The sequence below is a fragment of the Vicugna pacos genome, chromosome 5, assembly GCF_048564905.1.
Source record: "Vicugna pacos chromosome 5, VicPac4, whole genome shotgun sequence".
In the NCBI taxonomy this organism is placed as follows: domain Eukaryota; kingdom Metazoa; phylum Chordata; class Mammalia; order Artiodactyla; family Camelidae; genus Vicugna; species Vicugna pacos.
In genome coordinates this window covers 16,019,141-16,033,932 of record NC_132991.1, presented here as the reverse complement: position 1 = coordinate 16,033,932, position 14,792 = coordinate 16,019,141, and the positions used below count along the sequence as shown (strand labels likewise).

At 35.5% G+C, this 14,792-nt stretch overlaps 1 protein-coding gene across 1 annotated transcript in view; it reads right to left on the bottom strand.

Moving 5' to 3' along the window:
• RAB3GAP1 (RAB3 GTPase activating protein catalytic subunit 1) overlaps nt 1-11,513 on the bottom strand; it is a 90,819-nt gene extending 79,306 nt beyond the window's left edge. The window contains exons 1-3 of the mRNA XM_072960901.1: nt 11,417-11,513; nt 11,265-11,320; nt 7,303-7,378 (exon numbers count right to left, since the gene is read on the bottom strand). Coding sequence (XP_072817002.1) covers nt 7,303-7,378; nt 11,265-11,320; nt 11,417-11,434 — 150 coding nt within the window. The 5' untranslated portion in view covers nt 11,435-11,513. The remainder of the gene's footprint in view (nt 1-7,302; nt 7,379-11,264; nt 11,321-11,416) is intronic.
• Nucleotides 11,514-14,792: the final 3,279 nt, after the last annotated feature.

Here is a 14,792-nt window from a genome sequence, read left to right as displayed (position 1 = left end):
CTATTCTAATACTTCTTTATATAATTTTACATTCAGTTAAATCTCTGAAACCAAAAAGACCAGAGTAAAATAGAAACATGGGTTTTGAACGCCTGCATGACCTACCTAGGTCTAATTCTGCTTAATCTAACTTCTAGCAGAATGACCTCGGGCAACAAGTACCCAAGCCTCATTTCCTGTCTATAAAATGGGTTATTACTTCATCACTGAAATTTCTCTAAGGATTAAGTTAACAGGTACAGTCACAGTTATATTGCATGGTAACATAGCTAATTGTCAATAACTGCCATTTCCTCCTCTCTTAAAATCATTTCCCAGCATTTTAAAGTCTAGTATGGAAAAAGCAGGTTAGTCAGATTAGCCCTCCTTTAGATAAAAATCATAAAATCTTGTTTAAAAAAAAAAGCAGCGTACTTTTCCAAGGCTCTGGAGAATGACCAAAATGGAAGCAAAAACTTGAGAGTTTATCCATGAAGAAGTGAAACTGTATCTGATGAGATTTGCATGTTTGTAACTTTTTGTCTAAGACAGCAGTCTCAGTTTTTTTTGCCTCAGGACTCCTTTATACTCTTGAAAAGTACTGAGTACCCCATCTAAGAAATTAAAAGAGATGTGGGGGAGGTTATAGCTCAGTGGTAGAGCATGTGTTTAGCATGCATGAGGTCCTGGGTTAAATCCCCAGTAAAATAGAAAATAGATTTAAAAAATAGATAAACAAACCTAAGTACTTCCCCCCTCAAAAAATAAAAATTAAAAAATTAAAATGAACTAGTTGGACAAAAAGTTTTAAAAAATTAAAAAGGAAAAAGTATAAAATTTAAATTCAATGAACTTATAACATATTAAAATAAAAAAATTTAGTATTTTCCAGAACAAAAAATATGAATGACAAGTGTAGCACTGTTTTACATTTTGTAAATCTCTTGGTCATATAGTTTTAAAAAGACAATTGGATTCTCATATCTGTGCCTTCATTCACTCTTTGCAATCCATTGTTCTCACTGAAGCATGTAAAGAAAAAAGACCTCACATACATAAAGTATTTGGAAAAGGCAGGGCCTTGTCAACCCCTAAAAGACTCTCAGGGTTCAACAGACGTCCTCAGACCACATCATGAGAACTGCTGACCTAAGAGCAGTCTAATATGTGCACAACAAGGGGGTAAGCCCCAAAATTTACATATAAACTCTGCCCCAAATATTGGCTAGCTGCTAAATCATGTATGTGCAGTAGAGACTCCAGGGCACAATAACAAAGAAGAAACCTGAAAGATTTCAGCTGCTGTGACCTCTGAAATGAAAATGGAATTTTAATTCAATTAAGCAAACTGCTAGAACAACAACAACAAAAATACCCTTTAGGAACACAAAAGAATCTAGTCTACACTTCACACAAAATACAAGCACAAAATTAAGAAATTGCTGGATACACACACATAATTAAAAAAAACACACACAAAAAAATGTGACATATACTTAAGAGAATGCAATAAACAGAATCCAACCTCAAAACCTAGATGTTGCAAATGGAGGACAAAAGGAAAATATTTTCAAAATAACTTAAAGATGATCAATCACAGAGAACTGGAAATTGTAAAAAAGAACCAAATATATATTCTAGATCTAAAAACTACAGTAACTGAATTGAAAAATATATTAGGTAGCTTTAACAGCAAATTGGAGACAGAAGAATAAAGAGTAAATGAACTCAAAGATAAATCCAGAGAAATTATCTGAGAGAAAAAAAGACTGAAGACAGCAGAGCCTAAGAGACCTGTGGGGCAGTATCAAGAGGTCAAGTATAACTTAAATCAGAGAGAAAAAAGAGAATAGGAAAGACATATATTTTTAAAATAATGTCCAAAAATTCCCCAATTCTGTGAAATTTCAAAATTTACATATTCAGTATTAATAAAACTAAGCAGGAAAAATACAAAGAAAATACATCTATGTGTATAGATAGATGGCTTAAAAAGATTAAAAAAAAAAAAAAACTTCAAAGTAGCCTGAAGAAAAAAAAACAAAACTAGAACAAAAATATGACTGACACCTAACTTCCCATTAGAAATTATAGAGAACCGAAGACAACGGAACTGTATCTTTAAGAACTGTGGTAGTGGGGGAGCTTTCAAGTTAGAATTCTTCAGGAAAACTATTCAAAAACAAGGTAAAACAAAGATACTTTTAGATAAAGAAAAACAGAATCTTTAGCCAACAGTATGGCAATTCTTCAAAAAACAGAATTAGTATATGATGCAGCAATTCCACTTCTGGGTATATATCTAAAAGAATTGAAAGCAAGGACTCAAACAAATATTTGTACACCCATGTTCACAGCAGCATTATTAACAGCCAGAGAGAAGAAATGACCCAAGTATGACAGTAGAATGAATGGATAAGCAAAATGTGGTATATAAATATAATGGAATATTATTCAGTCTTAAAAAATAAATGAAACTCTAACACATTCTACCACATGGATGAGCCCTGAAGATACACTAATTATTCTAGATCAAACAAAGTAGACACAAAAGGACAAATACTGTATGATCCCAATTATATGAGGGACTTAAATAAGTGAATGCATAGAAAAAAAAGAAGAATAGTGGTTACCAGGGGCTTGGGGTTGTGGAAGGGAGAGGGAGTTTCAGTTTGGGTTGATGGAAATTTGAACAACGTAAAAATACTTAATGCCACTGAATTTTATGTTCAAAAGTGGTTAAAATGATAAATCTTATATACAAATCTTCCTTGACTTATGATGGAGTTATGGCCCAATAAACCCATTATTAGTTGAAAATAGCTTCAGTTGACATTAATACACCTAACCTATCTAATATTATAGCTTAGCCTAGCCTACCTTAAATGAGCTCAGAACACTTAGCATACAGTTGGATAAAATCATCTAACACAAAGCCTATTTCATAATGAAATGTTGAATAGCTCATATAATTTACTGAATGCTATACCAAAAGTGAAAAATAGAAATGGTTGTATGGGTACATAATGGTTTTAAGTGTATCAGTCACTTACCCTCATGGCTGAATGGTTTACTGGAAGCTGCACCTTGCTGCCCAGCATCACAAGAGAGTACTGTACTGCATACGACTAGCCCAGGAAAATACCAAAATTCAAAATTTGAAGTACGATTTCTAGTGAATGTGTATGGCTTTTGCACCATACCCAACAAAAAATCCTTAGTCGAACCATCTTAAGTTAGAGACCATCTGCATATTTTACCACTATAAAAAAATTAACCAACATAATTAACCATATTGAGAGAATAAAGAAAAACCATGTGATTTTATCTCAATAGGTACAGAACAAGATTTGAAATAATAATACTCATAACTTAAAAAAACTTTCAGCTAATTAAGAAAAGGATTTGTCAGTGTTATAAAGGACACCTATGAAAAACCTACATACAATTCTTAGTATTGAAGTACTGAATGTTTCCCCCCTAAAACTGGGAAGAAGCCAAGGGTGTCTATTCAACAATTCTATTCCAAATTTTACTGAAGGTCCTGGTTAGTGCAATAAAAAGAAATGAAAGGTACAAAATTGGAAAAGAAGTAAAACTGTCCCTATTTGCAGACAACATGACTAGGAATGTACAAAATGCAAAAGAATCAACAAAAAGATTATCTTTACATTTAACCAGGTCTCAAGATACAAAAACATACAAAATTTTACTGTATATCTATGCACTAGCAACAAACTATTGAAAAATAAAATTAAAAAGCAATTCAATTTACAACTGCATCATACTACATAAAATACTCAGTAATTCATTTAACAAAAGATATTTAAGACCTCACCAAAAATTACAAAACACTGCTGAGATAAAGATGATTTAATAAGTGGAGAGATGTATCATGTTCATGAATGGAAGCTTCAAGACTGTCAAAATGTTACTTCTCAACATAATCCATAAATTCAACACAATCACAATCCCAGTATAATCATAGTCCTTTTAATATAAACTGACAAGCTCATTCTAAAATTCCTAATGGAAACATTAAGGTCTTAGAATAGACAAAATTTCAGAAAACAAAAACTAGAGAATTTACATTAAGTCCAGGACTTACTCTAAAGCTATGTAGTAGTTCTCAGCTGCAGGCAATTTTGCAGCTCAGGGAACATTTAGCCATGTCTAGATACATTTCTGGTTTTCACCACTGGGAGGGTGCTACAGGCCTCTAGTAGATAGAAGACAGGGATTCTACTAAAACTGTCATACTTGAGACAGCCCCACAAGAACCTGGCCCAAAATTTCAATAGGGCCAAAGTGGGAAAATCCTAAACTACAGTAGCCAAGACAATGTGGTACTGACATCAGGATTTCAATTAGATTAAAGAAACAGAATGCATATTCCAGAAGGTGATCCCCCTAGGTCAACTGTCCAACAAAGGCTACAAAGCAATCCAGTGGAGGAAGAAATGTTTTCAACAGAAGGTTTTACAACAAGATATCCGTATGTAAAAAACTAAACTGTGATCCCACCTGACACCATACACAGCATTAGTTCAAGATGGGTTATACACCTAAATAAAAGCTAAAATGATACATTCAAGAAGAAAACATAGTATTTTCACAATCTTGCAAAGCTACTACCTGTGAAAAGACTTAAAGTAGAATATATAAAGGAACTAAAAGACTCCTACAACTCAATTTAAAAATTCAACTCAATTTAAAACAGACAAAAAACTTGAACAGAAATTTCAAAAAAGACCACACACAAATGGCTAATAAGTTCATGAAAAAAGTGGTCAGTATCAATATTTATCACAAAAATACAAACTAAAACCAGAAAGAAAAATACAACTAACTCCACAAACTACATACCCATTAGGAGGACTAAACTTTACAATAATCAAACAACCAGTTGTTGGTGAGGATATGAAATTACGTAAACTCACATATTGCTGGTGGATAGGTAAAATATTATAAAAGTGTTAGCAGTTTCTCATAAAGTTAAGCATAGACTTAGCCTATGACTCAGTAATTCCACTCCTACATATTTACCCAATAGAAACAAAATTATATGCCTACAAAAGGCCTTATATAAGAATGTTGTTTTATTCATAATAGTGATATAGCTGTCAACAAGTGACACATTGTGGTATATTCATACAATAGACTATTACTGAGAGATTAAAAACACTGATACACGCAACAACCTAGAATAATCTCATGTAAAAAAAAAAAAAGCCAGGCACAAAAAGTATGTACCGTATGATACCAGTGTATGCATCTGTAGAGCGGGTGAAAGTAATCTATGGTTTAAAAGAAAAAAAGAACAGCAGATGCCTTGGTGGTGTGGGGGAGGGGGGAGGGAGGCAAGGGGAGGCAAGAGTGAGGAGCTTGAGAATTTGAGGATCCACTGGAAAGGTTCACTAGGGATATTTCTGGGCTGAAAGAAATGTCCAGTATCTTGAATGAGGAGTCTTACATGTTGTAAATATTTATCAAAATTAAGCAGTTAATTTTTGTGCATTATGTGTATTTCATTAAAAAACTATTTTAAAAAACCTAGTAGGGGTGGGGATGAGAGATAATATTAAAATAAGAAAAAGAATTGAAACTGGGTGACAGGCACATGATGGTTCATTATACTATTTTTGTTTACCTCATATATGGTTGAAATTTTCCTTAATTAAAGGTATTTTAAAAATAATTTCTCTTAATTCCCCTTCAGTGGACAAAGAGACTTGGTAATTATCATCCTTCACACAAATTAGAATCTCTTATAAAGGTATTCTCTAAATTTTCTTTTTTATGCTGAGTAATCCATCCTTCATACTTTCTTTCATCTTACTCATCACAGTTACAGCTCACCTTGAAATCTGTTCGTATTTTCTATGTCTGATTTATTTACTACTCCCTGTAGGGAGAAAAAGGTTGAGAACACTCCTTTTGTCCTTCCTACCTGCCTGGCGGTATGCTACCTACTTTGAATACATTACCCAACTTAAATCCCAAAATTGAACTTAGCATCTAGAATTTTAATCTTACTTGTTTACTTATCAATTACTTTTCTCTCTCCTGAGAATTTATGTGAAATGGCAAACATGGATCTTATCTTGTTAACTATTTCTTCAGACCTGGCACATAAAGGGTACCCAGAGAATATTGTAAATCAAAGAATTAAGGAATGTAATATCAGAGCTCACAACTACCCAGTTCAGCTCTCTTTTTCGATAGTACAAATCATTTCCAACTCTTTCCCAACTTGTTTTGCCTTTAATCTTACTAGCATCTATATCAATTGTAATTGTGTATTTGTTTCAAGTAGAATAGAATGTGTGTTTGAGAACTTCACGTTTTCTCTTTATTCAAAAATGCAATCATAAAATATTTTAACATAGTAAACCAATTTATTCTATATATTTCATTGTATCTTTAAATGATGTGATTTCTATGTTACTTTTTCTGATTTTATTCATATGGATAAAGAAGAAAATCATAATGCTCTGAGCCTCAAATTCTGTTAACATCACCATAAAGCTAAAAAACCCTACAAATATTGAGAACCGAGAGTTCTTTACAGAGGGGTAAAGTGCAGTTAATAATAGATTTACAATAAAAACAATGATCAATTTTACTTGAAAAGAATTATCTAACAAGCAAAGCATCTCTACAAGCCTAAATCAACTCATTAGTTCCCTATAGTGAAATACATAAAATCTATGTCTGTTCTCAGAGCACACGTTTCAGTAAACATTTAAAGTATGGTTTACGAACAAAACCATCAATATCCTAGATTAGGATTAGTTCTGCCCCAATTTTGAATAATTTTTTCACTCTTAAATATCCTCAAAACATCCACAAAGTTAAAATAAAAGAAGGGGAGGGAACAAACAGTAGTAGTATCATAAAATACAAAAACTGAATAAAATAACTACTAACAACAAATCTTGTTAAAACCAAGATTTTTCCTCATTAGTTAAGCAGAATACTCTACCTAAGAATTTGGTAGTTGCAATTTTTCTCTGACCAAAAAAATCTGAAAAACAACTTTCCAACATTCTAAGAGAGAAAGCAAGAGAGAAGTAAACAGCCGAAGAAACAAATAAAATCACCCACAAAGAATGACATACATATAAAATTTTATTATTTAAAAAAGGTTCACAAATATCTTACAAATATTATTTGCCAGAGATTCAAATCCAAGTTCTTCCAGATGCAATTTTATGTTCATAGATTATACATAACTTTAAAAAACATTTACTTCGAATTTATCAAATGCAGACTTAAAAATGGAAGTTTCAAAATTTAGAAACACCAGCAAATAGGTCTGACCTTTTCAAGTGGCTTTCCCAAAGAGTTTCCAATCAGTTTCCAGTCATTCAAGACTTCTTCAACTTTCGATATAAACCTAGGAAGGAGAAAAAAACTTTCTAAATATATAACCACATTTTTCTCATTGTTATACAAATTCTTTAAAAGATTTTTTTCATTTTAGCACCTTTATCAGAGAAGGCTCAGTAAGTTTAGTACTCTTAGTCTAATTCATGGATGTAGAATAAAAATGGAAATAATCTCTAGTCCAAGAATTCTCAGATTTTTATTTTTTTAAAGCCTATGGCTTACCCAACAACTCATTTTGAATTCTGTAAAGTAAATCTCTCTGTATTGAAATGAATATAATAAATTTGGAACAGAAGTAAAAACTAATAGACAAATATTATTAAAGATAATTACAAAACTGAAAATCTCTTCACTACCCTCAAAGTAACTGATTTAAATTAACTTTTCCCTTAAAGATATTTATGAATTCCTTGATCTGCCTCCTCCTCCCCTCAAAAGAAAACATTATTTGGGAACTTTGCCCATTAAAATAAAACAAGTTTTAAGGGACAGCTGGCAAGAAACTTAAAGTAGATTTCTCATCTTTAAGGAATAAACAGCAGATTTTTAAACTATCCACCACCTGACCTTTAAATCTAATGATCAAGTAGAGCCATTAAAGAGAAAGAATTGTGACTAGCAACATGTTCAACATCAGCAAATAAAAACTGTCGAATCTCAGTGGTAGTTTAAATACATATTAAAAGGCACTTTCAGATGATGTTATTATTCTAAGAAGCTGACTTCTTATACAGTTTAAGTATGATGCAAATCTAACAGCAACATTGCTCTCCTAAAACATCTACATAGTGCAGGGTACTAGAGTTAACTCTATTCAAAATTTATTCAAAAACATCAAGTTTTTCCCTTCAGTAACAGCATAAATTAATATTTACACTTTTGTTGTAATGATAGTAATGAGCAATGATAAACCAGTTTTTATGATTCAACTGAACCTTCTAATTAACTCCCTCTTTAAAATTAAAAGATATTAATTAATACAATATTTGGGGAAGTTCAGTCAAATGGCAATTACCAGTCTTTATGAGTGCTCCACAAATAACATGTTCACAAAAAAAGAAATAAAAATTTTAAATGCATACATCTGTGAGCAAAAATGTCAATGTGAAATGTACATTACATTTATAAAGGTAAAGAACTGGAAACTATCTTAAAGTCCAACTGCAGCAATGAGTCCTAAATTAACAGTATATCCATTCAATGGACTAATATGCATCCATTAAAAATGTTTTGAAGATCATTTGAAGAAATGAGAAAATGTCCATATGTTAAATGAAAAAATGGAAGCTATAGAAATAAGCATTAATATAGTTTAATACAGAAAGTTTATAATACACAGATAAGAAGGAATTTTCTCAATATTAACAGTAGCTGTCTCCTGGTGGTAGGATTACAGGTGATATTCTTTAATTCTATAATAAGGTATTATTATAATAAAAATAATTTAAATACAGCTCTAATAAAAGGAATATCTTAAAATACTTATTGTTTGAATTCTATCAGTACTAACTAATACGACAAAAACTGGACTCTATCCTGCAAGTATTGAGATTTGACTAGAAAAATATAGCTTTATCCCTGAAACTTTATCCCTGAAACCTCTCCAAATCTCACCTAAGGGTCATTTCCTCTGATTCCTCACTCTATATTAGGTTCTTTTCTTATATGCTCTTAAAAGACCAGGTTTTTTCCCCTTAACTCTTACTACAATTGTACTTACAGAGTCATTTGTACTATTATTTGATTCACGTCTGTCTCTTCCATTAGACTGTAAAGAGCTGGGACCATCTGTTTTCACTTACCACCACAGCCCTAAAGCCCTGCATTGTGCTTGACACATGGGCACTTAGTATTTTTTTAATGGATAAATGGCAAAGAGTTATGGGCATCTATTTAGTCCTTTCAGTAAATTGTTCATATGGCTCCTAATATACTGACAAGAACTTTCATTCAAACATTAAACTCAAGGTTTAAAAGACTCCAAAGTCTTAACATTTTCTCACAAACTATAAACACTAGTTTCACTACAGAAACTAAGGGAAAGTAATCATTTTTCCATTAAATAGTATTTCCTGATCCCACCCTCCAAGATTCCAGTTCATTTTCTAATTACCTTCAAGACATTACGTTGTTATTTCCAATTCAACAGGTCTGAAACTACTTTTCTGACTTTGCCACTTTATCTTCATTCTTTCAGACAAGAAACTGCAGTTCCATGTTTGATTTTCTTTTTTTACTCTTACATTTCATCAAGCATAGCTACTCATTTGAAATGTCTTACAACCTTCCCTTTATCCTTTCTCTCCAGTCTCCAAATCACCAGCCTAATCAAAGTAGCTCACTCACTCACCTTCAGTTTACCAAATCTTCTGAAACAACTCTCATCATATCACTTTGCCACTCTAAAATCAAGGATCTCTCTCTACTTGTTCTTTAATGGTTCTCAAGTGTGGTCTCCTGACCAGCAGTATCAGCATCACCTGGGAACTTGTTAGAAACACAAATTTCTGACTCTACCTCAGACGTATAGAGTCATAAACTATAATTCTGATGCACACTAAAGTTTGAGAATCACTGGTATTAAAGCACCAAATCTAGATTCCTTTACTTAGCTTTGGACAATATCTAAAACCTGGTCCTTCCTTCCTTAATAATCTTATTTACTTCCCTTCAACAGACAGCCTGCACTCCAGTTTCATTAAGTCCCAAAGGTTTTCACCTGTCTCTGCTCAGTCAGGACCGCCTCATATTTAACCAACTATTTCCCAGTTTCTAGACCCAGCACATCATCTTTTCTATGAAAATACCTCCAACAATTAAAATCCACAACAGTATCATCCTTAAACTACTATTTTTATAGTTAGTACTGCTTGGTTTACAATTTAACTACCTGCTGTTTTGTTTTTTTTAAATACACGGACCAAGGGTTTTGTTTTGCTTTTGTTCTTTTCTGTTGGTATAGTTGTGAACACACAGCACCTGCTCAGTAAAGCCTTGCCAGTGTGGTTACGTCTTACTGACTCTGGGGGGTGTGCGGGGAGTACCACAGGTCAAACTAGTATTTCAGCAGGGATCTTTTACGTTCTCCTATGCCGTCTAATTACAGGGCATCCACAACCAGGTGGATTTCTTCTCCTGATCAGAAAGATTACAAAATGTTGCAACAAGCTAACTACTGACCTCAACACCCAGAAAACTTAAGTGTCTCTGCGACATCGAACTAGTAACTTCTCGATCTAAACTGTCACTCCAACACAAACTTGGCTTTCAACAAATTTCAGTGATGCAACAGTTTCACTCAGCTGTTCAATGGAGTCTAATGGCACAGGAAGCCTGGGCACATTACCCACTGAAATGGAACAACTTGAATCAAAGCGTTCCAAAGCCATAAGCAATTTTAAAAGGTTATTCCAAAAGACAGGATAGAGATGGTGGGAGTGTGGCAGATGGACAACCACCAGGAATCTGAAGAAAAGGCCTACTCCTGAAAAGGATGTAGATGGGAAGGAGGGGAAGCAAAGGCAGCTGCGAAGTTTACTGCTTACAATAACAAAATGAGTTAAAAAGGGCACGAAAACAGGAACGGAAGTGGTAGGCTCGGAAACTGCTGCTGCGGGTGGGCTACAACTAGAGAAGCAGAGGTCTAAGGAGAGTGATCTGAGAGTAGAGAAATCAAAACTTCTTCCGAGAGCCGGAATCCCCGGGGTTTCACTGCCGGAGGCGGGCCGGGGCTTGTCAGACGCGAAACGCGGAAGAAGCTTGCGGCTGACCAGAGAAGGGAGACCCGGGTACTCAGAGGTCTTACTTTTCCCGCAAAGTGGCGTCACCTGTAGTCTTACGTTAGGGAAGGAGAAGGGGAGACACCGGGGCCCAAAGTGATAAGACTCGCTCACCTTTCCCATTCGGAGGCTGTGGTGAAGTCCGTGATTTCAAATACCTCGGACTCGGGCTGTGGGAAGTGAAAGGAAATAAAGTGAGCTCCGAGGCGCTGATGCGAAGGAGCGGACTTAGAGAAATGGAGATAGGTAAAGAGCAAACACCTCACCTCACTGTCGGCCGCCATCTTGTGGAACGCCGACGCGAGCGCGAGGGCCGCCGGGAAGATGAGCTAGAAGGCGAGGGGAGGGGATGAAGGAGAGCGGAGATCCGGCGTGGGCGGGGCGTGGGCAGGGCCTCCTCGCAGCCCCGCCCTCGGAGGCACGGCCACCTTTTAGTGCAGCTTGGAAAAGTCGTCTTGGTTTGAAATCATTAGTCTTTGGTTTTGTGTTTTGTGCTTCTTTTTTTTTTTTTTATGTTTTTGTTCCTGGGAAGGAAGAACTTACTCTGCCCTCAACTTCCCCTTCTCTGGCTGTTTTAACAAAATCTGAAATTTTCTTGTAGAGTAATGAATTCTGGAAAGGAACAAAAGCAAGGAAATAAGACCCTAGACTCATGTGGATACGATTGTATTAAAAAACCTAAAGCACGTTGGTTTGGTTTTGTTTATTTTTATTGACCCTCTATTGATTGATTGCAAAGTACTAAGCTAGATGCTATCATATCCACTCTCCCTCATCCCCCACCGCTCAAAGAACTTACGCAGTTTGGGGAAGTCATGAAGTAAAATCATTATGCTAGTTGTCTGGTTTCTGGGAAGAGCAACATTCTGTTCAATGAACACTTCACTTTTTAAGTCCTTGAGGAACAGAAAGGGTACCAGTGAGCAGTTAATAATTGTATCTCATACCTACAGAAATATTTACAGAGAAAATCATACCATGTCCAGGATTTGCTTCAAAATAATGGGAGTGGGAAGTAGATAGGGCTAGAATTAAAACAAGATTAGCAATGAGGGAATAATTGTTTAAGCCGGTAATGGGTACATATGTATTCATACTAATCTTTCTACTTCTGTTAGGTCTGAAAATTTTCATAATTAGAAGTTTTCTTAAAAATTAAATCTTGGTGGGGCAGTATAACTCAAGTGGTAGAGCACATGCTTAGCATACATGAGTCCCTGGCTTCAATCCCCAGTACCTCTATCGAAAAAAATTTAATCTCATTTAATGATTTTTTTTTTTTTGCAATTCACAAGTAGGAATTTGGCAGCAGAGGACTCAGAAAAACAACTTCAGCAATTTTTTAAAAATTAATCTTAAAATAAGAGAGATATTAAAAAATTTGGTGGTGTTGATGGTACAGATGAGGAAGCTACTGTCAGAAGAATTTTGACAACACATAGTTACTGCTAGTGATAACTATCTCTCGATATTCCTTCTAGTTTCTGTCCACTACACTAGTAGGAGTTGGAGGTTACTACTGCAGCAATCTCTGCCAAGAGGTCTCAACTTCGACCTTCATTCATTTATTAAACACCTACTATAAGCCAATCGCTATGCTAGGCTCCTGGGAAATGAAAATAGATTGCAGATATGGTCCCTGACTTCAAGGAACTCAAGATCTAGTAGGGAAGCTGGAAATTTGCCCCACAAACAGAAAGAAGAGGTGCTACATTTATCAGTATCACTGTTAGCAACGTGGAGGTCAGTGGTGACCTTGACAAGAAGAATCTTGGAAGACAGCTGAAGGATAAGATGGAGGGAACCAGGTTGGGGGCAGGGAAGGCTTCTTAAGCATATCCAGAGGCCTAAGGGTAGGAGAGTCTGACCTATCTAAAGAATTGAAGGAAGACATCTGGAGCACAGTAGCTGCAGTGAAGCTGGGGAGGTAGGCATGGGCCAGACCACATAGGGCCTCCTATATGACCGTTATGTGAAGCACAATGGAAATCACTCAAATGTTTTAAGCAAGCGAGTAATGTGATCCAGTTTATGTTTTGTGAAAGTCTGCTACATGAATAGATTGGTGGCGGAGGCTGGGAGGGGGATTAGGGAAGAAGTAGCTACAGCTAGCAACGATTAAAGCACCCATTGAGAGATGGTGTGGAGGCTCTAAGTTGGGTGGTCAGCAGACAAGGTGAACAGAGTTGATGTGTATTTTGGAGATACCATAGACAAGACTTGATGATGGATTAAATGCAGGGATAAGGGAAAGGCAGGAATCAAAGATAATTTTCAGGATTCTGACCTAAGCAACTATGTGAGGATGATGCCATTTTCTAAGAAGATGGGAAGGAGCGAAACCAGTACTATCTGGTTAGGCAAGTGTTAAATTTGACATGCTTGTAAGTAAGATATTCGGGGAGGGGTTGTAAAGGAGAAAATTGGGCATAAGAATAGGACTCAGAGGCAAGGTCTGGGGTGAAGATATGCATTTGCGAGTACTTTGAGTCACAAGATAGATGAGATGATTTAAGAAGAGAATATAGAAAGAGAAGAAAAGGAGCCTTACATAAAGGCCTGAAGAAATTTTGTATTTAGAGAATGGATAAAGGAAAGTATTCAGAGAAAGAAAGAGGAAAGGAGTGACTAGGGAAATAGGAAAACAAGGAAAGAGTGGTGGCATAGAACCTGAGAAAGGAGAACATTTCAGGATGCTAAATACTGACCGCAGCTGATAAAGCAAGAGGAAGAGGAATATAGGGTCAAGTACGATTGGTGGTGGTAGTTGTTTCTTGGGTCTTTGTCCTTAAAGCAGAGGATAGTAGATATGTTTAAAAGCAGATGATAATAATCCAAGGGATTGAGAAAGAGATCCATGAGGAAGGGGAGATGGAAGAGCTGAAGTTCTTGATAAGGTGAGAGGGAGGAAACCCACAGAGTTGGTAGTTGCACAACTCCAGGGGGCACCATTCACATTGCATGAAGTCATGCTTCAGGAGGTGCCCCTACAGAGATCACCTTGTGGATAGCGCTCCCCAGAGTGGTACCAGGAAGTCAGGGCACGTGTGGCAGGAGGGGATGAAGGATATGTGGTGAGTTTAGGGGTTTTTTTGAGAAGGAAAAGAAAGGAAGAAAAAGATAGAGACAGACATAGACACTGGAATAATTGTACATATAAAAGGAAAAGAGTTGTTCACCTTTTTAATATTCTCACCAAGAGAAGTAAGTTTGTAGGTTTTTAAGGTCAAACAAATCCAGGTTCAGCCACTTGCTAACTATCTGACTTTGGGCAAATTACATGACTCCTCTAAACCTCAGTTTCTTTATTAGTAAAATGGGATTTGTAATACCCCTTACTGCATTGGATTGTGGCAGATTAAGTTCTATCTACATGTATTAAATGATCATCACAGTGCCCTGGCATGTAGTAGGTGATTAATTATGGTAGTAGCATTTATAATAAATGCTTTATATAATGAAAGCCATGAAGTGCTACTCACCTGTAAGGCATTACTTTTTTTTTTCCTACTTGCTTAACCACGTAGAAGTTTTGGTACATACCAAAATCAGAACCTAAAAAAATCACATGGCTTCATGAAGTTAAATTTTAGAAACTGTATGAAACAGCCTCATAGGTTGCTAGGTAAAGTTTTCTTCCAA